The sequence below is a fragment of the Sus scrofa genome, chromosome 11, assembly GCF_054392235.1.
Source record: "Sus scrofa isolate SSC_HxYL_T2T_F1_AM1 chromosome 11, Sscrofa_HxYL_maternal_Yorkshire_Landrace_v2.0, whole genome shotgun sequence".
NCBI lineage: Eukaryota > Metazoa > Chordata > Mammalia > Artiodactyla > Suidae > Sus > Sus scrofa.
In genome coordinates, this window is record NC_139393.1 from 58515651 (window position 1) to 58540664 (window position 25014).

The 25014-nt window shown below is 39.2% G+C and overlaps 1 protein-coding gene across 3 annotated transcripts in view; it reads left to right on the top strand.

Moving 5' to 3' along the window:
* Positions 1–1070: 1070 nt before the first annotated feature.
* Positions 1071–25014, top strand: part of NDFIP2 (Nedd4 family interacting protein 2) — a 64573-nt gene continuing 40629 nt past the window's right edge. The window contains exons 1-2 of one of the 3 annotated variants that reach the window (XM_001926577.6): positions 1071–1228; positions 1479–1824. In XM_001926577.6, the coding sequence (XP_001926612.2) occupies positions 1215–1228; positions 1479–1824 (360 nt within the window). In that variant the 5' untranslated portion in view covers positions 1071–1214. Of the gene's footprint in view, positions 1229–1453; positions 1917–25014 lie in introns of those variants that run through there. The other 2 variants (XR_014819673.1, XM_084982069.1) reach the window with 2 other exon arrangements.

Genomic DNA, 25014 nt, shown 5'->3' on the forward strand with positions numbered 1-25014 from the left:
CATATAAAATTTTAAGTTCTAAATGAACAGTATAGATCACAAGTGATGTAGGGATCTAATTTCATTTTGCTGACACTGGTGGTTGTTTTGATCATTGAAAGGTGATAGCATTTGGTGTGAAACTGTGAAGGTGAGCTCTTGTACAATAACACAATAAAATGTCATGTTATTTTCTTAGAATCTAAAATACATCATTAGATCAAAAGAAAACTTAAAAACTTTGTGACATATCATTGTTTCATTTTTGTTAGCTTTTTTTTTTTTTTTTTTGGTCTTTTTTAGGGCCACACCCACAGCATATGAAGCTTCCCAGCCTAGGGGTTGAATAGGAGCTATAGTCGCTGGCCACAGCCACAGTCACAGCAACACCAGATCCGAGTCGTGTCTGCCACCTATAACACAGCTAGCGACAATGAGGGATCTTTAACCCACTGAGCGAGGACAGGGATTGAACCTGCGTCCTCATAGATGCTAGTCAGATTTGTTTCTGCTGAGTCACTGTGGGAACTCCCTTATTAGCCTATTAAAACTTTCTACCACTGGATGAAGCAAGATGGCAAAAATATGAGGAACCTGATCAATGCTTTGAAAAACACCATCAGAAAGGCTTACACTTTCCAGTTGGTGATCGATCGATCTCTCGATGAGTTTCTCTCTTTACTGTATTTTTGTTATTTTAACTAGGTGATCAGGGCTATGCAGTAGTCTTCTTAAGTAATCTCCTCTGGTGATTCAGGAGTGAAGTCAAGTAAAAAAGCTGAGCCAGGTCATGTGGGATCTTGGTTATCAGAGTATCTAGAAAGTAGGTCCTTGTGTTAAAGCGTGTTTTATGCTGCCCCATCATACTTGTACTTGCTAGAGAAACATGTTTTGTGCCCTGTGGCAGATACTTACACATAGTAGGTCATGTGTAATTAACCAGATACTGAGATTGTCTTACAATGCTGCACACAAAGTGATTCCTTACTGTTAAACCCTTCGGAATTATTGACGAGAATACGACCACAAAATAGTCCTACATCATTTCATTATTTTCTTGTACCCTTCCAGTAACCTAGTGCTCTAGAGGCCTCTTTCCTTGGCGAGAAATAGGAGTGTATGGCTGAAGAGTTCCCGTTGGATTCTTAAATCTCTTATTACCAGGAAGGGGACAAACAAAACAACTTTAAAGATATCCCTTATCTCACTCATCATTTTGAATAAGCATTTTAGGAATGTCCGAGGCTGGGTAAGTAATATGAGGAAGTGCTGGGTAACAGGGTGACCTGTCCTCAGGTGTTTTAGGAAGGCGTCCCCTCTGTTGATATGTGTCTGTGCGGTGTGATTGTGCCTGCGTGAAACTCGTCCAATAGAGAAGACCAATCAAGGACGGTGATTTTTTTTTTTCCCTCTCCTTTTGCCACCGCCCACTCCCGACAGGCTGACAGCCTAGATTGCTCCCCCGAACTTGCCTGACTTTTCCCTCTCCTCCCACCTAGTCAAACCCCCCCATTCGCGACGCGGATGGGACGCCGGAGGCCCCAGCGAGCATGCGCGACCATCCCGAGCATGCCCAGTAGCGCGCGCGGCGCCCCGGAGCTTCTCCCCGGAGCTGCGGCCGACTCGGAGGCTTCCGCGGCTTCTGCGGCAGCGACGGGAAGTGAGGCGGCCGGGCCGGGCGGCCTCGGCGGCAGAAACAGAGGCGGAAGAGTCGCTGCGGCGACGACGTCGTCGACCCGGGTGACCGAGAGTGCTGAGCGCCGAGGGGACTCGCCCGCTCGGAAGCCGGATCCCGAGCCGGGCAGGATGGATCATCACCAGCCTGGGACTGGTCGCTACCAGGTGGTGAGTTCCTGGCCCCAGCCCCGGCCTCCTGCGCCGCCGGGGACCCCGGGCATCGCACCCCCGCCGTGGCCCCCAGAGTCCCTTTCCTCGAGGTATTCCCGAAGGGGAAGTGCTCGCTAGTTTATGTTTGGCTCTTCTGGCAGGACCCTGCTTCTTTCACACCTCCTGGATGGAGCCTGCCTGTGGCTCCTTTGAGACCCTTCTGTCTCGACTCAAGTCTCCTTTGAGCTCCCCATCCTTCACTCGCGCCCTATAACCCGCTGCTAAGACACCCCCAACCCTTCCTTTGAAACTTAGGTCTGTTTTATTTCCCACTTTCTCGATCATTTCATTATGCCCTGACCCAGTCACTTCAGAGATATTCCAGTGGATTGTATACTGGGAATGGTGTTGAGTTCACATACCTGCTGGGGAGGTGATCGCCGTCATAGATGGGGGCGGAGGGGAGGAGGGAGATGTAAGCCCTACGTCGGGTGGGATGTGAATTTGGTCGAAAACTTGGGTTTAAAAGTTGTGCGAACTGTGAAGAATAGTCGTGGGTCTGATCTTGTTTCTCAGCTCTAGTTAACGTTGTGGTTTTGTCCTTTTCTGTTTTATTAGAATTAAGGGTGACTATTTTTCTCTTATCACTTTTTTTTTTTTTTAAATTAGCAGGAGAGGCAATGAAATTTTACTAGGAAAAAAAATGCTGGTCTTGTTTGAAAAGTTATTTTCCTTAAATATCAGGTTTTCCAGTTTGACCATATAAATCTTTGTATGTCGAAATGAGTGAAAAGTGTCCCTCTATATTTTTCCATGTCAGTTTTTCTAATGTATTTTTTTCTCTAATATTCTGGTGGTGTCATTGGAGATTCCTACTGTAAGCCTTATTTAAAAAATGAACTCAGCAATAGTTGATCATTTCCTTGCAGCTAGGTAGCATATTACTGTAAACTTTGAGGTGTTAATTAAACCTATTTACTGAGGGAGAGGAGAAAAACGTTGGTATGGAGCACTGATGGTGCAGTTAATAGAACTATTTGTGAAATTTACAAATGTGGGTAGGTTGGTGCAGATTTCACATTTTGAATCTATTTGTGTAGGGTGAGACTTGTGAATTAAGAATTTCTATTAATAAGTGCATTTTGACAAAGATGAAGGCTACGGAAAGATGAAATCCCAATGTATGTAATTTAGCATTTTTTCCTAAGATAAAAGCTCGTGATGCTTCCATTTCATCTGGTTTACAAACCTTCAAATGATGTATATTCTGAATTCTGTGAAAACTTATCAGTATTTTCAGAACGGTTAAAATATTGCTGCCAATCTGGAAAGGCATTTTTCAATTTTCAAGTTGTTAGTGTATTTGCTTTTGGTGTTTTTTTTTTTTTTGCAGATGTTAGCAAAAATAAAATACAATAGGTAATATTGAATATTGTTTCCAGTGGAACGTGTTTCTTTTCTCTGCTCTCTTTTCTTTCCTGTTCCTATTTGTTTCCTTTAATGGTGTTAGCTGATTTAAATTCTTTCTCTTTGGGGGTTCTGTTTATTAGAACCAGCCATGTTCTCATATACAATCGCTACTCAAAACATTTTTAACTGATATATCTGTGCCTTAAAGTAATTTATTATAGTGTCATTTGCTCTCAATAGAGCTATGATTAGTTAAGTTGATTTAATTATTGTTTTTGAGAATTCCTCATACCAAAATATTGAAAATTGTGCCAGTTTTAAGATATTTTCTTTTTCTCTACAACTCCGTTCAAAATAAGTAGACCATATATTTTATTGTCTCCTCCCTCACCCCCAAACTGGAAATGTCTCCTATATAGACTTTGAATGGGTGGAGGCAGTCCTTCAGAGCAGAGGGCAAAAATCTGTCCTTGTAGAGATACTTCTTGCTTTAAGCAGGTAGGACATCAGTTTGTTTTCCTTGTAAGGCAGAATGTTTGAGAATCTTAGCACAGTTTAAATTTGGATTTTAATTCCTGTTCCTGTGTAGTTCCATTGTAAGTTTCATCTGTCTAGGTTAATTCTTAGTTTCCTTGAGAATGGCTTAATCAATAATGATGTCAGGTATATTAAGGCCCCCCACCCCCACGCCCAACTACTGGAGCTGTATCCTACATAGACTTTGAATGGGTGGAGGCAGTCCTTCAGAGCAGAGCAGGGAAAAAAAGGGCAACTGAGTTGACCACTTTGCACCTCGGGCTTATATTGATGGACACGACTGTTGTGCAGCTGCTTTTAGCTCAGTTTTTTTTTTTTTTTCTAAAGCTCTGAAATGATTAATGAACTTGAGCAATAAACAATTTCAGTTTTTGGCTGTTTAGAGTTGACTAAGTAGGAGACTGGAACACGTGCTTGGTGGTGAAATGGCATTTGATGTTGATTTTTCACTTATTGATAGAGTTAAAATTTAGCTTTCCATATTGATAAGTTAATGGTGATGCCCAGGATCATCAGAATGACGTATGACTCTTAGCCAATTCACAGGCTTCATGTGGAAACTGCTTTTCTGTGATCTCTTCTTCTCCTCCATTGTTAAAAGGGTCTGGATTTTGTTAAGTGAAATAGTGATAACACTATATAGCTACAAATACAAAAAGCCGTAATTGTTACCTTCTAATTTCAGAAAAAGCCAGGTATGATGTGTAGTTCCTTTGGGTTATGGGGATTCAGTTTTATTTGGTGGGAAATGGGCTTGCCAAATTGTGAAGCAGTCGATGCGGCTTGGAGCGATTATGCCACATTCTGTCTTTGATGTTTTCTATTTTAAAGGATTCCTTTACCTGAGCTGCCAAGCTGATTACTAAGCTTTCAGAGGTATTCTGTGTACATGTTAAATTGGCACTGTTGGTTGGAACAGTTGTTTCCCAAACTGTATTCCAGAATGATGATAATTGATGGTCTTAGAAGATTTATAATATGTATTAGTGTATAAAAACATGCCTTGGCATATTAAGACCATGAGAGAGTCTGCAATAAAGACGAAGGTTTGGATTTAACCTAACTCTTCCTAAACCTCGACTACAGATTTTTAAAGAAAACTTTGATTATATGAACATTTCCAAAATGTTAGTTTTCTATAAAAATAATGAAGTATTCACCCTGTGATGAATTAGAGTTGCCCTTGATAAATCAACTGGTAAAGAGGTTGACTATTAATAGTTTAAAAACCTCACATCTTTTAAAGTCATCTAGGCTTATATTTAGGTTATGCTGTTTACAGTTGGTGAGCCCTTGGCTTAGTTACCTAGCATCTTGACACCTCAGTTTCATTGTATTAGTACTTAGCCTCTTTAGGATTATTATGAGAATTATATAATGTACTATATAATGTAATATAGAAACTGGCACATGATAAATATTATTGTACGTAATGTAAGATAAGTAAACTATAAAAGATTATTTTTGTTTCAGTTTTTGCTGGCGACCACCTTTTGTCTCTTGTTTTATTTAGCAACATGAATATCCAACTAGTTTTTTTTATTGTCCACGTCAAGAGCTGTGAAAAGTTTTAAGATTTGATCTTACCATATTTACAAGCTAATAGTTGGTCTGTTAATGTTTAATGATTGCTGGCAGAAAAACAGGAGACTCCCAGGTCAGAAACAAATGACGTTATTACTCACAGCACTGCAAACTCATGAACATCAGCATATTTGAGCTGATTTTCCTTGTAACCAAGTTCCATGAGGGTGATGGCTATCTAGATGGATGCACATAGTGGGTCACAGCTAAGAAACTCTGGACCAAGGGTTCAGCACTTTTGTAGCAAGGTGAAACATTGTAGCAAACAAACAAGCTAGTTCACCTCTTCCTGCTGTGGTAACCTTGACCTTTATTGCTTATGTATAAGAATCCTCTCAGTGTCATGTTTTCCGTTTTAAAGGAGTATTAGAGTCTTCTACCTTAGGTTGTCTTCTAGTTATTACTGCCTTCTTCTCTTGTCCCAGCTAGATTCTTTTGAACTTATCACTATCCTTTATCTGGTTTACGTTCTTACCACACCTCTTTTACATCATCAGGGTTATCCATTGCTTAATCTGGTAGATACTTTGGTTCTGTTCTTGCTTAATTTCTTCTTTGTTGACACTGTGAGCTTTCTCCTTGAAACTCTTTCCTTATTCCTGATGTGCAGGAGTTACTTCTCTGAATTTTCTTCTCTACATGAACTCACTTTGTACTTATGCCTCAAATGTTGATGCTAATTTCTGTGGCATGGACTATTGTAACAGCCTGCTTACCACTTTATTCCTTCATCTGGCCACCCTTCAGTGTATTTATATTTGTAGAATATGCATTTGATTTTCCTTTCTTGGCTTAAAAATTTATAATGGCCTCTTATGAATTCACCTTCCTCCCCCCTCATTTAATATTAAAATTTTCAAATATAGACAGAAGTTGAAAAAACTGTACAGTTAACTTCCATATACCATATACCAATTGTAGGGTCTGTGGTTACCAACAACTTGTTCTATTTGTGTTATTGGATATCTGTCAGTCCATCTTATTTTTTGATGCTTACCCACAGTAAATTGTGGATATTAAAGTTCATTATTTCTTTATGGTTCTTTTTCTTTGGGATAAAATTGACATGCACAAGTCTTCCATGGCCTGTTGGATAAGTTTTGACAAGCACATACACCTGTGTAACCCAAATCGCTTTTAAAATATAGAGCGGGGATCAGCAAACCACATTTTAACTCCTGTTTTATAATTCGAGTTTTGTTATAGCCCACCCATACCGTTCCTTTACAGTAACAGAACTGGGTATTTGAGGCAGAGCTTACAAAGCCTGAAATATTTGCTCCTCTGCCCTTTACAGAACAAGTTTACTGACCACTAGTATAGAACATTACTGTCATCCTGGAAAGTTCCCTCATGACCTTTCCCTGTAGATTGCTATCCTACAGGTGATTGCTATTCTTTTTTTTTTTTTTTTTTTTCTACTTCACATTAGCTTTGCCTATTCTAGAATCATACAGCATATAGTTTGCAAAGCTTCTTTCACTCTACGTGAAGTTTAGGAGATTGATCCATGTTATTATGTTTATCAATAGTGCATTTCTTTTTATCGTTGAATAGTGTTTCATTGTATAAATTGTATGAATATACTAGATTGTTTATCCATTCCTCTGTTGATGGGTATTTGAGTTGTTTCCAGTTTTTGGCTATTATGGATAAAACCGTTAAGAATATTCTTATATGAATCTTTTGGGTGGGCATATGTTTTCATTTCTCTTGGATGGAATTACTGGGAATAGGGTAGGTGTATGCTTAATTTTCTAAGAAACCACCAGACTTTTTTCCAAGTCTGTGTACCATTTCCAAGCGTACTGTTTTACTCTTAGACCGACAATGTATGAAAATGTTGGCTGCTTTATCTCCTTGCCAAAATTTTGGAGTTGTCAGTCTTTTTAATTTTAGCCATTCAGGTGGGCTTATTGGATTTTGAAGTATCAATTTCTGCTCTTAACATACAAGTTTGGACCTTCTCATACCTATACAGTGCCACATCTGAGCAATCCCCCCCCCCCCCGCCTTGAATTTTTGTGCACTAACTGCTGGAGTTCAGCAGAACATGCTTATTACTTTTTCAACTATAATCTCTTCTCTCTTACTTCCCTGACTTTACAGATGTTTATTTCTCATCTAAAGTTCTGTACCACACCCCTCTGGTTTGTTTGCTTATAAAAATCCTGTTCCTTAAATGTAAAAACACCTATGAAATTATAATCGGAAGAGGGAGGCAGGGTAAGTTTCTTGCATCCGTTGTCTCAGCATCAAGGCAGAGGAAAAGTTGAGAATCACTACATTGGAGAACTTGTACTGAATTATGTTTTTGTGTGTCTTTCTACCTTCTGTATCGGTGCTTTTCCTCAGGGGTGCTTCAGGGTTCTGTGAATGTCTGATTTTTATTTCCTCTTTAAAATAGATTTTAAACTTTAAAAAACTCTGAGGAAATTCATACTAGAGTGTGTTTAAAACCAAGTTTCCATAACTTGTAGACCAGTACTATGTTAATTTGTGTTGCCAGGACAATTTGTTTTTGAATGGACCTCACATTAAAGTTTCTCTGCATATTAATCAAACTGACAAAAATTAAAGAGAAAGAAAAAATATTAAAAGAGACAAGGGAAAGCAAAAATAACATACCATGGGATCCCTATCATGTTACCGGATGATTTTTCAGCAGAAACTCTACAGGTCAGAAGGGAGTGTCATGATATATTTAAAGTGATGAAAAGAAAAAAACGCTACAACCAGGAATACTGTACCCAACAAGATTCTCATTCAGATTTGATGGAGAAAATCAAAGCTTTACAGACAAGCAAAAGCTAAGAGAATTCAGAACCACCAAACCAGCTTAAATGCTAAAGGAGCTTTTCTAGGTGGAAAAAAAAAAAAAAAAAGAAACCATACCAAGAAACAAAATCATAAATGGGAAAGCTCACCAGGAGAGGCAAACATATAGCAAAAGTAGGAAATCATCCACCTACAGATAAGATATCCAAACCAGCAGCTGTGAGAAGAGGAGAGTACAAATGCAGGATATGGGAAATGCATTTGAAATTAAGAGATCAGCAATTTAAAACAATCTTGTGTATATATAGACTGCTATATCAAAACCTCATGGGAAGTGCAAACCAAAAAACTGCAATAGATCTGCACACAAATAAGAAAAAGCAATCAAAACACAACGCTAAAGATAATCCTCAAATCACAGGAGAAAAAAAAGAGGAAAGGAAGAAAAGACCTGCAAAAACAAATCTAAAAACAATTAAGAAAATGGCAGTAAGATCATACATATCAGTAATTACCTTAAATATAAATGGATTTTATGCTCCAACCGAAAGACGTAGACTGGCTGTATGGATACAAAAACAAGGCCCGTGTATATGCTCTCTGCAAGAGACCCACTTCAGATCTGGAGGTACATACAGACTGAAAGTAAGGGAATGGAAAAAGCTATTCCTGGAGTAGCAATACGCATGTCAGACAAAACAGACTTTGAAATAAAGATGTTGCAAAAGACAAAGAAGGACACTGCATAATGATCAAAGAATCAATTAAAGAAGAAGATAAAACAATCGTAAATGTATATGCTCCCAGCATAGGAATACCTCAATATATAAGGCAAATGCTGACAGCTGTAATAGGAGAAATTGACAGGAAAAGTTTCTCCGGCTGTTTCTATGCATGTAGTAGTAGTAACTGAAAATGTGTGTTAGTTTGAGTACGGCTCACTTAAAAAAGATTATACAAGTGAGTAAACTGCTTTCGAATACCTGAACAACACTCAATCAGATGCTAGCCATCACTTAGGCATATTTGAACAATCCATGATCTAATAATTATATAGTGTTTGTGCAGTAACAAGTACATGCATTGGAATTATGTTCTGAAAATACCACATTATAGATAGTTTATATGCATAATGTATATTTTGAATACCTCTTGTCAGATTTATACTTAACATATGGGAGCAGTTTTTAGATATTATTGATTAACTATGAAATCAAGGTCTTATAACTTATTCACTTATTCAATATGTATTAATTTATGAAGTGTATCTGCCAAATTCTATTTTAGGTGCTAGTGAACAAGACAGTTCTTGTCTTATGGCTCATACTTTGGTGGAGGGGAGGCAGATAAATAAGCATAATTTCAGATAGTAATAGATGTTTTAAAGAAAATAAATAAGGATGGTGGAATAAGTAATTTATCGATACTAAAAGAGCAATAATAGAATGATAATGTCTTTTTGTACTGTGTCGGGAATATACTAAGAACTCTGCTCAGTGTTTTACACATATGAGCACATTTATCCCTTAGAACACTTTGGTGAAATAATGTCATGATCCTCATTTTGCAGATGAAAAAAATGAGACATAAAAAAGTTAAATAAGAGGCATGATCCACATGTGCGGCTCTGGTATTCAAATCTTGGTGTTTTAATTTTATATTGCTTTGAAACAAACTGCTCTAAACACAAGCATTTTATTATGTTTCAAGATTCCTTGGTTTGGCTCTTTGTTCAGCAGAGTGGTTCTTCTGCTCTGTGTGATGTTAGTTGGTGTTCTGGGGCTTGACTGGGTTGGAACATCCCAGGTGACTAATTTCTGTTGGCTAGCACCTATGATGATGACTATTTTTTAAAATTCTTTTCTTTTTTTCTTTTTTTTTTTTTTCCTGCACTGATGGCATGCAGAAGTTCCTGGGCCAGGGAACAAACCCACGCCACAGCTATAACCAGAGCAACAGCAGTGACAACACCAGATCTTTAACCTGCTGAGCTTTCAGGGAACTCTAATGATGTCTATTGAATGGGAGCTCAGTTATGACTGCTGACTGCTATCATTTCAGTTCTCTTATGTCCTCTTCATGTGCCCTCTCAATGTGACCTTGGCCTTTTTCATCATGGAAGAGGGAGCTGCCATTTCTCTTAAGGCTTGGGCTTAGAGGAGTCTAGAATGTTATTTCTGCTGTATTCTTTTGGTTGAAACAGTCATATATCCAGCCAGATTCAAAAGTGGAGGAAATAAACTCCATCTCCCACGGAGGGAGAGGCATGCATGGACATGAAGACAAACAACTGATGGTGGCGGGGAGAGGCACAGACATTAACAACATATGTTAAGCTGGAAGGTAATGCAAAACACACACACACACACACACACACACACACACACACACACACACACACACACAACCTGAAACAGCCCAAGAAAAAACAAACATAAAAATAAGAATTAGGAGTTCCCAACACTGCGAGATGGGTTAAGAATCCCACTGGAGTGCTGCAGCAGCCTGGGTTGCTGCAGAGGTGTGGGCTCAATCCCCAGCCCAAAGCAGTGGGTTAAAGGATCCGGTGTTGCCATAGCAGAGCACAGGCTGTGGCTCAGATTCAATCCCTGGCCCAGGAGCTTCCATATACCACAGGTGTGGCCACAAAATTAAAAAAAAAAAAAATAATAATTCGAATAAAATAATATAAGCAAAGTTTTGATTCTGTGGAATTGGTCTTGAGCTAGCACCATTCATTCACTCATTCCTATCATATATCCTATCATACACGGGATACTGAAAGATCTAGCTGTAAACAAAACAGATCTGTCCCCATGAAGCTCTTAACACTCAGGGGGAAGGAAGGAGGTAGGAACCAAACAAGTCAAGTCCTGGGAATCCACGTGGTTTCCATGAGCGCAATGGAAACAAGTGAAGCAGGAAGTGGAGCTGAGGAGTACTGTGAAGGGGGTACACCCCCATAGAGTAGTTCAGTAAGGAACCATGAAGCCATGTGCAGTGGCCCTGCTTAGTACCTTTGACTATGGAGTTGTGGGTACTGCTTTGATGTGTGTATATATACATATATATATGTATTTTTTTTTGCTTTTTAGGGCCACACCCGCAGCACATGGAAGTTCCCAGGCTAGGGAGCTGCAGCTGCTGGTCTATGCCCAATAGCCACACAATGCAGGATCCGAGCTTCATCTACGACCTACACCACAGCTCACGGCAACGCCAGATCATATCCTTAACCTACTGAACGAGGCCAGGGATCGAACCTGCATCCTTGTGGATACTAGTTGGGTTCATAACCTGCTGAGCCACCATGGGAATTCCTTCCTCATCTGTTTTATATTGACTACTTAGAGACAATTTTCTTTTTATTCTTACCTTAATGTTACCTACATGCTAAAACATTGTCTGATTATATGTATGTTATAGTTTAAATAACTATGCCATATTTTCTGCTGACTTTTATTAAATGGAAATTTACTCAAAAATCATTGTAATTAAGGCTAGGCTATCTACCACGTAATTATAAATCATCCTCTATGTTTTCATGCCATGTTGTTACGGTTTCTTCCAAAAGTTTGATCACTTGGTTGGAATTAAGGTGTGGGTAAAATTATTGTTAAAGACATGCCAAATGCAAGTTGGGAAACGCTGTAGTAGTCTGAGATTTACTATTAGATTATTTCAAGGTTTTGACTTGCTTACTTTTAAGATTTGTTTGAACGTCAACAATTTAATATATTAAAAGTTTAGGACTGTGCTGTGGTTTAGTTTGTCTATGACCTTTCTCCAGAATTACCCACTACATTATATAAAGAAATTGTGCTGTTTGGAAGAGGCTTTGAAAATAAGGAAATAAGCTGGATGGTTTTACCTCTTTACTAATGTTGAGACTCTTAGGACCTGTAGCCTAAGGGATATGTAGGATATGAGACTGAAGAAATCCACTAGCTTTCAGAGAACATTTGTTCTCTCTCTTTTGGGTAGAGCTTTCATTTATACCAGCATGACTTTTTGTGCAATTTCCTCCAAAGGGGAAGGATTAGCACTCCTCTGCCTACCTCACGGTGCTTAATTTGTCATTGCGCTGCACACGCACCCAGCGTATCCTGATCTATGAAACTTTTGTTCTCTGGCCCCGTGCCTCTCCAGCCACCGTCCAGACCATGCTCTTTCCCTTACCTTCTGAACATACTGTTCTCCTTTTCTCTTTTCTTTTTCCTTCCTCCAGGATGACTTTCTACTCTTTATTTAGATCTCTCTCAATATTCTTTTCTCCAGAACACCTGCCCTCACCCTCTGCCTCCCCACCTCCACTTCCTGCCCTTTGCTACCAAGTTCTCTGTGCTCTTTGAACACTGCACACATATCCCTGTCGTAGTCCTATTTTTTTATAGTGTGTGTTTTGTAAACTCAGTTGGAAGTAGGGCTTAGATCTGTCTTGTTTATGCTAGTATATAGCGTATTTCTCGGCCCATTTTATAATGCATTGTAAATACTTTTTGAAAAAAATGAATGCCTTTTCTGAATGATTTCAAGTGTATATGTGAGGTTACTGATACATTTATAAAGTGAACAGTTTTTCAGAGTTCTCTTAGATAAAAATAACAATATATTGCCTTGCCCGCAGTGTTGATAGTCTTGATGGCCATTAGGGTATGTACTTGACTTTGGGATAGTGCTGAGAAATCGGTTTGAACGAATTCTGGTAATTTTACATAATTCCTCATCTGAGTGGTGACCTGCATGTGCAAGATAATTAACCATGGTTAGGTTACTTGGCTTACTTATGGAAAGAGGGAAAATAGTTTCCTGATATGTGGAAGTGGTTAGTGATCGTTTTCGTTTTCTTCAGCCTTCTCATTTTGCAGAAGACTGCTTGAGGGGGGATCTGCTCAAGTTATGCAGCAAAACTTGGAGGGCAGATTTGATTCTATTACTGTAAACGTAGCTGAGTTAAAAGGCGTCAAAGATCCTAGAACTTTCATTATAGTTACCTTCCTTTTATTCACGTTGGTGCCAGACCTGGTATAGGATGAACCTGGTAGTCACTAGCTGGTAAGCAAACCCAGCCAGCCAATTGTCCAAACCCCAGACTTGTTAATCTTTCCTAGTGGGCTGGATTCAGCTTGTAGGTGAGTTTTCTTTGACCTGTGCTTGTTTTTTAAAATTAAAATAATATAGGTATACCGGTTTAAAAGTTAGAGCACCAAAAGAAGGAGAAACAGCAGTCTCCTTTCCACCCTTTGTTCTGCAAGATTTCTCCTCAAAAGAAAAGTCTTTAATTTTTTTAGTTGCTTTGTTTATTTAACCCTGTATTTTAATGTATATGTATATTTAGGTTATTGATTTGTTCTTTTGCTCTGCTTTCTTAATTGCCTCTTTCCCTTCCCAGATCATGATCTCTATAGTCTCGCCTCTTAGGTTCAAATCTTAGCACCTCACTTACAAGCGCTTGACCTTGGGCTGCTTACTTAAGCTCTCCTATGCCCTGGCCTCGTTATCTATAAAGTAAGGGTGCTGTATGTGAGGATTCTGTGTATGAAAAGTTCCTAATGTTTGGTTAAATCAGTAATTAGTATTTACATTTTATGACTATGAAAGTATTGTTCACTACTAAGTCAGGTGGTATATTTTGTGTAGCTTTTAAATTGTTTCATGGAGTTGGCTTGATTTTTGTTTCTCTATTTTTCTGTGTATCTGTTGTTCATTCTTTGCAGATCCTCTGGTCATTTTTTGGTATTTGCTTTTCAGCTATGATTTTTGCATGGTCAAATGTGAGTAATTATTAGTTCCTTTATTTTGTTCTCTGAAGGCATTCTTCCCAGAGCTTTCCATCCTCCTGTTTATATCTGTACTATTTGTTCTCCAGGCCTTATACGCAGCTGTCATACTGAGACTTCCCTTCATCACTTTGCTACATGGGATCATTTCTTGAATCCATTTAAGTTTGATTTATTTGGAATTTCCATTTATTTGGGACTTCTTTCTTTTTAAAAATTTCTAGTTTAATTCTTTTGTGGTAAGAGAACATAAGCAGTATCTCATTACTTTGTTTTGTGGCCTAGGGTATGTGCACTTGAAAAGAATGTATATTCTTCAATTGTTGGATATAGTGTTACTTCAGATCAGGTTGGTTCATAGTATTATTCTTATCTGATGTGTCGTAGCTGATTTTTTTTTTTTTTTTTTTTTTTTTTTTGTCTTTTTGCTATTTCTTGGGCCACTCCTGCAGCATATGGAGGTTCCCAGGCTAGGGGTCGAATCGGAGCTGCAGCTGCCGGCCTACGCCAGAGCCACAGCAGTGCGGGATCCAAGCCGCATCTGCAACCTGCACCACAGCTCAGCTCATGGCAACGCCGGATCGTTAACCCACTGAGCAAGGGCAGGGACCGAACCCGCAACCTCATGGTTCCTAGTCGGATTCATTAACCACTGCGCCACGACAGGAACTCCTGATTTTGTTTTTGTGTTATTCTGTTAGTTGCTGAACAGGGGGGTGTTAAAATCTGCTGTGATTGTGCAGTCTATCTCCCCTAATTATCTCAATTTCACTTCCTTTGTTTTGAGGCTCTGTTATTACAGAATGCCTCTCTTTGTCTCTGGCAATGCTCTGTCTTCAAGTCTGTTTTATTTGATATTAATACAGCCATTCCAGCCTCCTAATTTTTTGCATGGCCTGTCTTTTTCATTTTACTTTTAACCTGTCTTAGTCCTTAATGTGTGTCTTCTCTTGGTGGCAAAATGAGCAAAAGTCTTGCTTTTTTTTTTTCCCCTTTTTTGGCCACATCCAAGGTATATGGAAGTTCCCGTTCCAGGGATTCAGTCTGAGCCACAGCTATGACCTATGCCACAGCTGCTGCACCAGGCTGGGGTTGAACCCATGCCGCCAGAGAGACAAGCTGGATCATTAATCCACTGTGCACAGTGGGAACTTCAGGTCTTGCTTTTTTATTTACTGTGACAGCCTCTGCCTTTTAACTGGAGTGTTTGTATTTGATGTAATTATTGATATGATTGGCTTATTATTACAATTTTTTTTCCTTTTTAGAGCTGCACCCTCTGGGTGTGGAAGTTCCCAGGCTAGAAACCAAATCAGAGTTACAGCTGCCGGCCTGCACCACAGCCACAGTAACACGGGATCCTAGCCAGCCATGTCTGTGACCTACATACACCACAGCTCACGGCAATGCTGGATGCCCAACCCACTGAGCGAAGCCAGGGATCGAACCTGCATCCTTACGGATACTTGCCAGGTTTATAACTTGCTGAGCCACAACAGGAACTCTTTTCTCTGTTTTTGCTGTTGTTGTTCCTCTTCACCCTTTTCTGCTGCTCTTTTGATCAAAAAAATTTCTTAGCGTCCTTTTCAAAATTCATATTGCCTTTTTTACCTATTCACCTTTACAATATTGTTATTATTACTATTTTTGTGCTTGTTTTAAGATTATAATAAGCAGGGAAGAGTTTTATATGTATGTAGTTAACATTAATGTCATATCACTTCATGTAAAATGTGAACTTTGTGATGGTATAGATCTCCGTACTCCCTACCCCTGTCCAGCCCTGATGCTGTAATTGTCTATGTACTACTATTGCATTCACTGACAATCCCAGTGGGGGGTTTTATTTTAAATAGTAACACATATTTTTAAAAAACTAAAGAGGAAAAAAGAATCTTTTATATATACGTAGACAATGACCATTCCCTGAAGGAAAAAGTTTGTTATCAATTTTTTTTAGTCTAAAGAACTTCCTTTATCATTTCTTAGAGTACAGCTCAGATCTAAGTGATTCTTTTATCTTTCTTTCGTTTTATTTTATTTTTTTATTTTAAATACATTCATTTTACCTTTATTCCTGAAGTATATAGATATATTTTTAGGTGTAGAATTCTTGGCTGAGTATTTTTCTTTTAGCACTTTAAGATTTTGCTTCATTTTCTTATGAGGACTGTGGTTTCTGATGAGAAACCTGTAGTTAGTTGAAGTATTGTTTCTCTGTATGTGATTTTTTTTTTTTTTTTTGGCTGTGCCTGAGGCATGCAGAGGTTCCTGGGCCAGAGATTGAACCCAAGTCAGTGATAGCACTGAATCCTTAACTAGTAGGCCACTGGGGACCTGCTGTTTTATATATATATATATAATATAATATATATATATGTATGTATGTAACGTTTTTTTTCAGGCTGCTTCCAATAAATTTTCTTATCATTGATTTTTAGAAGTTTTATTAAGATGTGTCTAGGTGTAGTTTCTTCGAATTTGTTAATTTGTTCTCTTTTAACCTCACTGAAGTTGAACTTGTAAATTTACTTTCACTTCTTTGAAGAGTCTTGGACATTATTTCTTCAATTTTTTCCCCTGCTGTAATCTCCTGTTTCCTTTGAGTCTCAAATTACGTGTTTTCTAGACCTTTTAAAGGTTTGTTTGTTTTTCTGGCCACACCCTTGGCATATGGAAATTCCCAGACCAGGGGTCTAATCCGAGGTACATCTGTCAGCCTACACCACATCCACAGCCACTTGGGATCCAGGCCACGTCTGCAACCTATTCCAAAGCTCACGGCAACGCAGGTTCCTTAACGCGTGCTGAGAGAGGCCAGGGATTGAACCCACGTCCTCATGGATACTGGTTGGGTTCTTTACTGCTGAACCAGTATGGGAAGTTCAAAACCTTTTAAAGGTTTCAAGTCTCTGTATCTCTCTTTGTTTCTTAGCTTCTTTTCTTTCTTTCTCTTTTTTTTTGGCCATGCCCAAGGCATGTAGAAATTCCCAGTCCAGGGATCAATCTTGTGCCGCAGCATCAACTCCAGCCGCTGCAGTGAGATGCCAGGTCCTTAACCAGCTGTGTCACAAACTTCAGGTTATTTATTTTTCAATACTTTTTTTCCCTATTATTTAGAATGAATAAATTCTATCAGTTTAAATTTACTCTCTCTTTCCTCTGTTATCTTCATTGTGTTATGGAGCCCATCCAGTGAATTTTTTTTTTCATGTATTTTACTTTTCCAGTTTAAATTTTTTGGGGTTCTTTTTTGTTGCTGTTTTTTATTTGCCTGCTGAGATTCCCTGTCATTTCATTGATTTCAAGGTAATATTGCTTTACTCTCCAGAACATTGTTTTAATAGCTGCTTTAAAATCTTTGTATGGTGGAGTTCCCATCGTGGCTCAGCAGTAACGAACCCAACTAGTACCCATGAGGACACAGATTTGATCCCTGGCCTTGCTTAGTGGGTTAAGGATCTGGCCCCTGGCCTTGCTTAGTGGGTTAAGGATCTGGCATTGCCATGAGCTGTGGTGTAGGTCACAGACGCGATTTGTATCCTGCATTGCTGTGGCTGTGGCATAAGCTAGCAGTTGTAACTCTGATTTAACCCCTAGCCTGGGAACCTCCAAATGTTGCTGTGGGTGCAGCCCTAAAAAAAAAAAAAAAAAAAATCTTTTTATGGTAACTGTAATCTGAATCATCCTGTAATTGGCATCTTTTGATTGACTTTTCCCTGGAGAATGATTGCAATTTTCTAACATTTTGTATTTCTACTAATTTGGGATTTTATCTTAGATCTTCTGAGTGTTTTGCTATGGTCCTCTGGAAAATGTACCTAATTTATTTTAGAGATAGCCAACTCAGCTTTAGAATGTAAGTATTCCTCACATTCTGTGTGCAGTGGTTCAGATCTAAGCGTATTGCCTAGACCTTACTTACCTGTTTTGGCTCAGTCCTACACACGCGTGGTTGCAGGGGTGGTGCTGTTCCCTTACTTTCTGGCCTGCCTAGGCTCTGTCCCACGCTTCCACTGGCTCAAAATAGCAAGGGTTCTATGGGGGTTTTAGTAGCTCAGGCCGTGGTGCCTCTCCACAACTTTGATTCTGCCTCAGAGCAAAGCTGCAAAAAGAACAAAAGGGGAAACTCTCCTTTCTACTGGTTCTCCCTCCAAGGTTCACTTCCCTCCGGATTTCTGTCTTCTGTAATGTTCAGAATACTCAGGTGGTCTTTTTGTGTGTGTTTGTTCCAAGTGTATAGTTGCTGTCAGTGGGAGGGTTGAACTGTTGGGAGTCTACACTGCCATGCTGGACCTTGAGCCAACTGTAGATTTTTAGGTTTTTGTTTTTTCTACTCCCTGCATTAATTTTCTTCCTAGTATTTTTGCTTTGTTTTTCTTTTGTGTTGAAAGTTTTTTTGTTTTTTTGTTTTTTTTTTTTTTTTTATACTTGAGTGTGCTGCCTTTGCTTTTTTATATTCTGTAAGCTGTGTGTGTGCGTTCTTGACTTGGCGATCTAGGGTTGTGTCATTTCCTGGTGAATCAACCTTTTCATTGGGGACCTTCCAAATGTCAGGTTTTGCCATTTAGTTAGGAAGCTTTGGCAGTAGTTTAGGTAAGGGGTAATGGTGGCATTGAAGAAAAGTGGGTGGGTGGATTCAGAGATGGTGTGTGTGTGTGTGTGTGTGTGTGTGTGTGTGTGTGTGTGTGTATGTACTTGAATCAGTATCAGAAGTACTCATAAAGGTAGTACTGTGGCAGGGTAGGTTACTACTTATGAATTTTTATTGGAGGCATCTTGAAACATGTCTGAATTGGAGTTCCTGCTGTGGTGCAGTAGATAATGGCTTGGGTTTCTGTGGAGGCCCAGTGAAGTGTTAAAGGATCCTGTGTTGCCGTGGCTGCGGTGTAGGTTGAAGCTGCGGCTCAGATTCGGTCGCTGGCCTGGGAAATTCCCTATGCCATGGGTGCGGCCATTTAAAAAAAAAAAAAATAGAATCTGAATTTAGAAATAGTAAAACCTGAGTTTGAATCCTGACTTTGCCCCTTAGTAGGTGTGTCAGTTCAATTATTTAGTTTGTTCCGTTAGACTCATCTCAGAAGGTTGTTGTAGGAGCTAAAGTAGATAATATATATTACGTGCATTTTTTTAAATTAACATTTATTGGGCCTTTACAATGTCAGGCGTTATTCTGAGTATTTACACGTGTTAATTTTTACAGTCTTTATGAAAACCCTGTGAGAAAATAGACTCCGTTTTGTAGATGATAAAAATGAGGCCCAAGCAGATCACAGAATTGGTAAGTGCTGGAATCTAGATTTGAGTCTAGAAAAGTCGATTTTAAAGCTTGTGTACTTAACCAATATGCTTCATATTCTTAGTCCATTGTGGGTGGTTGAGGATAGTCTCAGAACTATTTGTGCCAGTATTTTGTCATTTCATTTATTGGTACACAGTATGTTCCTGAACAGTGCTTTTCATTGACTTAGTTAATTAAAAGGAACATTACTGTACTATGTAATGAAAAATTTTCAAGTATGTCTTTATCAGTGTTTTATTTATGCTAAGTAAAGTTTCTCTTTAAAGCAAAACTCAGGGGAGTTCCCGTCGTTGCACAGTGGTAAACGAATCCGACTAGGAACCATGAGGTTGCGGGTTCGGTCCCTGCCCTTGCTCAGTGGGTTAACGATCCAGTGTTGCCGTGAGCTGTGGTGTAGGTCGCAGACGCAGCTCGGATCCCGCGTTGCTGTGGCTCTGGCGTAGGCCGGCGGCTACAGCTCCGATTCGACCCCTAGCCTGGGAACCTCCATATGCCGCGGGAGCGGCCCAAGAAATAGCAAAAAGACAAAAAAAAAAAAAAAAAGCAAAACTCAGTCTTTCAAAAAGCAAGGTTAAAAAATTTAGATCACCAGGTTTTTTCTCCCCTCCAAAACTGTTTGGTAGATTTGTTTTATTCTGTATACTGCAGTTGGAATTTGAGTACCATAGAGGACCATCTAGCTTTTCTCTGGATAGTATTTTCACACTAGTTTCTTCAAAGGCACAACATATTTTTGTCTTGTGCATCTTTGCTACTAGTGCAAATCTGCGCAGTAATGAATTTCCGTATGTAAATGTTTATTAGAAAATGCTAGTCAAGGGAGTTCCTGTTGTGGCTCAGCCTGTTATGAACCTGACTAGTATCCATGAGGATGCAGGTTCAATACCTGGCCTTGCTTTGTGGTTAAGGATCTGGTGTTGCTGCGAACTGTGTGTAGATTGCAGACACAGCTCAGATCGTGAGTTGCTCTGACTGTGGCCGACCCTTGCAGCTCCAATTCGACCCCTAGCCTGGGAACTTCCATATGCTGTAGGTGTGGCCCTAAAAAGAAAAAGGAAAAAAAAAAAAAAAGAAAAGAAAATGCCAGTCATGGTCATATCAAGTCTTGTGGGAAACCTTGGTATAATATTTTTTTGTTGTTGACAAGTGCCATTAGAAATGTGATCACCGTAACATGAGGGTAAGTATTATTTATACAGGAATAAAGAAACATATAGGGTGAATCAGTATAGGGGTACATAATTGGCAGCTTTTTTTGCGAGAAACAGAAGGGGGGAGAGAGAGATAATTTGGCTTCTGATATTTTGAAATTATTCGGGTTATGTATTTAGAATTATCAGCCAGTTTATGGTGGATGAGCCCTTTAACTAGTGCCTGCAGTCGTATCTTGGCATTTGCTGTGCTTCCTGGATGAGTCATCAACAGCATGTTTAGTAATTGATATTACTGTATTTAGGTTTGCTTGGGGATTCTGTTCTTAGCTTCTCTGCATTTGCCGAGGAAAGAACAAAACTTTTTCTGAAGAAAGATGGTATTTCAGGAGTTCCCGTCGTGGCGCAGTGGTTAACGAATCCGACTAGGAACCACAAGGTTGCGGGTTTGATCCCTGCCCTCGCTCAGTGGGTTAACGATTCGGTGTTGCCGTGAGCTGTGGTGTAGGTTGCAGATGCAGCTCAGATCCTGCGTTGCTGTGGCTCTGGTGTAGGCTGGCGGCTACAGCTCCAATTCGACCCCTAGCCTGGAAACCTCCATATGCCGCGGGAGTGGCCCAAGAAATAGCAAAAAGACAAAAAAAAAAAAAAAGAAAGAAAAGAAAAAGATGGTATTTCAGGCCTGGTTCTTGCTAGTCTGGTTTACTGGTGATAGAGTAGCCATACTTTTATTTCCTTTATTACCACTGTTGTTGCTCTAGTCATACTGTATTACGACCTTGCCTCTGAGCTCCTAGCTGTTAGGAGTTCTAGGGATTGATAGGTTGGGATTGACACCTATTTCTTGCATCCAGTATAGTACCTGCCTCAGACATTTTAGGCAGTTAGTAATGTTTTGTTGAGCGACTGATGAGTGGCTGACTGAATGAAAATAAATAAAGATCCAGTCAAGTTATGCAGGATGTGGTAGATCTGTATCTTAAGTTTAGATTTTCTGGCTTCAAATACCTTTTCTATTCATTTAGCTACAACCTGATTACCTAAAAGAATGTGCAAGACAGTACCCCATACTAATTTTTCCAATGACACATGAGCTTGTGAAGGTAACTTTAACAATATTTCATAGGATCAGTTGCCTTATGCTCTTGTGAATGAAACCAGATCAAACTAATTAATTGCATCGACCGGAGTTTCAGTCCAGCCACTCTGTGCATAAGAAGCAATATCCACAGCTCTCGATTCAGTTTTTGCTCAGACTCTTTAAATAAATTTGGCAGAGGAAAATAAGGACCTCTACAAATGAGACATTGAATAGTCAAAGGTAGGAGGAAGACCAGAAGGGAATAATTCTCTGAAGCAAAAGAAAAGCCAATTAGAACTACACTCATCCGTGATGAATGTACAGTTGGCCCTGAGTTCTTGGGTTCTGCAGTCTGTGGATGTGGAGGATCAACTGCCCTGTGCCATTTTATGTAGGGATTGGAGCCCCTGTGGACTTTTGCTATTGGCAGGCTTGGGTGGAGGGTCCTGGGGTAACAGGATATCCAGGGATGGCTGTTTTCAAGATTTTGGCTAGGATGAGTACCGAAAAAAGGTTATTGGATCTAACAATTGGAAGGGCATTGTTCTTAGTGAGAGCTGTTTGAGTGAAAGCCAGGTAGTAATGGATGGGGAGAAAATGGGAAATAGCAGTACACAGAATTGTCTTTCTCCTTCTAGGATGTTTGTCACTGAAGGAAAAGAAGGGCAAGGTGGAAATAGTTCAAAAAGGATGAGATAAACTTTTAAATTTTACCCTGGGGCAGGGTTTTTTTTTTTTTTTCCTTTCTTCTTTTTTTAAGTATGGTGTGAATAGACATCTAGACAGAGAGAAAGAAGTTAGGGGAGAAAAGAAAGGAAAAACATAATGTATAGGAAAAAAAAAAAGATCCTTTGGGCAGCAGGCTCTTCTCTGTACAGTTATCTGGCATTCAGGAGCAAAGAATATCCATGGAAGCTGTACATTAGAGCTGGAGGGCAGAAAAATTCAAAGGGTCTTTGCTTGAAATCCTCTTCTCCTCTGTGAAATAGGAAGTAAAGATTGTGACTGAGAATTCCTCGGTTAGGAGTCGGGACTGGAAGAGTGGTGAAGCTGAAACACTTGCCACGGCGATGACTGGCTGTGACGACTTTGCCAGGATCAGAAACTAAATTTGTACTTGGCACCAATCTACAGAGTTATGGGATTTGCTTCCCTCTTTCTGTTGAGATATAGTAGACAGACTCGTCCTAAATTGGGTCTCAATGGGGTAGATGTGGCCGAGGATATGGGAACTAGGAAATTGAGGGTGTCATGCAGGGTTTTTACTTTGTAGTCCAGGCTATGTAGGATAGAAAGTAAAACCAGATGGCAGTGAATGGGGGGCTCAAGGAATAGACTTAGTGGAAGTAAGAAAGTGAGAAAAGTAAAGGCCAGGAGGTTGTGACCAGAAGTTAAGATATAGAAAGGGAGTATTTTCTAAGTAGAAACAGGTCTAGATGTTGATCAGGTCAGGGAAGTAGAGAACTTATGTAGTTACTAGGCCATTCAACTTTGAATATCATTACTTCCTGTCCCATAGCTGATGTGTTAAAGTTGGTTTAGCTATCTTGTATCATAGGAGGAATTAAGGGAGAAGGGATGATATTGGAGGAAGGGGGCCAGCTGGTAACTTATACTCATGGGGAAAGATTTGGACCCTGTACGTAGTAAGAATAGGATGAGAGAAAGTCTAGCAGCCTGCAGATAGTGTGAATTTCAAGAAAGGATCTGGTCTGGCATTGGCAACATCCAAGAACCTTTTCCTTGTTGCTTTGTTTCCAGTTTAGGGAGAGTGGTGTGGGATTTAACTTTCTTGCTTGAGAGGCTTTTGAGGGATGGAGTGCCATTGAAGGAAAACAGGATTTTGATTAAATGTGGAGAAATTGTTTTGTAAAGTGACTGAAGGTGTACAGGTTTTCTGTGATCATAGAGGTCTCTAGTGATAGAATTAAAGTTAGAAGCTGCGATTCTAGAGTTTTAAGTTAATCAGTTTGTTTATACAATATATTTTTCCATCTTGCCATATAGCATTTTGTTTTTCTTAACTTTATTTTAAAATAATTTTTGGAGTTCCTGTTGTGGTGCAGTAGAAACAAATCTGACTAGGAACCATGGGGGTTTGATCCCTGGCCTCACTCAGCAGGTTAAGGATCTGCATTGCCATGAGCCGTAGTGTAGGCTGCAGATGAGGCTCAGATCTGGCGTTGCTGTAGCTGTGGTGTAGGCCGGCAGCTACAGCTCTGATTAGACCCCTAGCCTGGGAACCTCCATATGCCACAGGTGTGGCCCTAAAAAGACAAAAAAAAAAAAAAAAAAAAAAGAAAAGAAAAAAATTTTAGAAAAACTAGTACAAAGAGTACAGAGATTCCTGTATACCATTCACCCAGGTTCCTTAAATTTGACATTTGATCACATAGTGCTTTGTGATGTTCTCATTGTATATGTGTGTATACACGTATGCTGTATTTTTTTCTGCAATATTTGAAAGTGAATGGCAGACATGTTATCTGTCCCCTTATATCTAAATATTTCAGTGTATATTTTCTAAAAACAGCCATTCTTTTACGAAATACAGTGCAGTTATCAAAATCAATGACATTGGTGCAATACTCTAATCTATACATGTATTTTACCAGTTTCCCTACTAATGTCTTTCATAGCAAAAGAAAAACACTTTTTTTTAGATAAGGATCTAGTCCATGGTTCGCTATTGTGTTTAGTTATTGTGTCTTTTCATCTCGCTTAATCTGGAACAGTTCTTTAATTTTCTTTGTCATTGATTACATTAATGTTTTAGAAAGGCTCATATTGGTTATTTTATAGTATACTCCACAAAGGTCCTTTAAAAAAATTATGCTTGCATCCATTGGTTTTAGGATTCACTGGTTATTTTTGCCTGTGAAAGACGGCTTGTAACAATGGTTGTCAAATGGTGATTTCCCAATTCTGTCATTTCTTCTACATTATTATGAAGAATTCTATAAGGAAGAACTCCTGTAGCCTCCAGTTTATTTATTCATTTATATCAGTATAAACTAATGAATTTAAATTTTATTCTATTGATTGTAATCTTATACTACCATCATTTATTTTGAGGCTCAGATCACCCCAGGTTTGACCATCTGCTTCTATGTGCTTGTGACACATCCCTATCATTTTTGCACTTTCCTGTTATATAGAGCATATTTAGATAATATGAAAGTATCTAATTTTCTTAGTTGGTTTGGATGGAGGCAGCACTTATACATGTCTACACTTTATGCATGTCTACACTTTATACTGTCTAAGTGTCTACAGGGAGCACTCTCTACACTTTTTTAGATCCTGATTTAAAAAAACAGTTTTTTTTTTGTTTTTTGTTTTCTTTTGCTCTGAAAGACATTAGTATGGAAACTGGTAAAATACATGTATAGAGTATTGCATCAATGTCACTGATTTTGATAATTACATTGTAGTTTGTAGGGCTGCAGTGGGAGAATAATGACCAACACAACAGCTATTGCCACAATAGCTTACTGCTGCTATGCTGAGTGCTTTTTAAAACATTTTTCAGCTGCACCCATGGCATATGGAAGTTCCCAGGCCAGGGACAGAATCTGAGTAGCA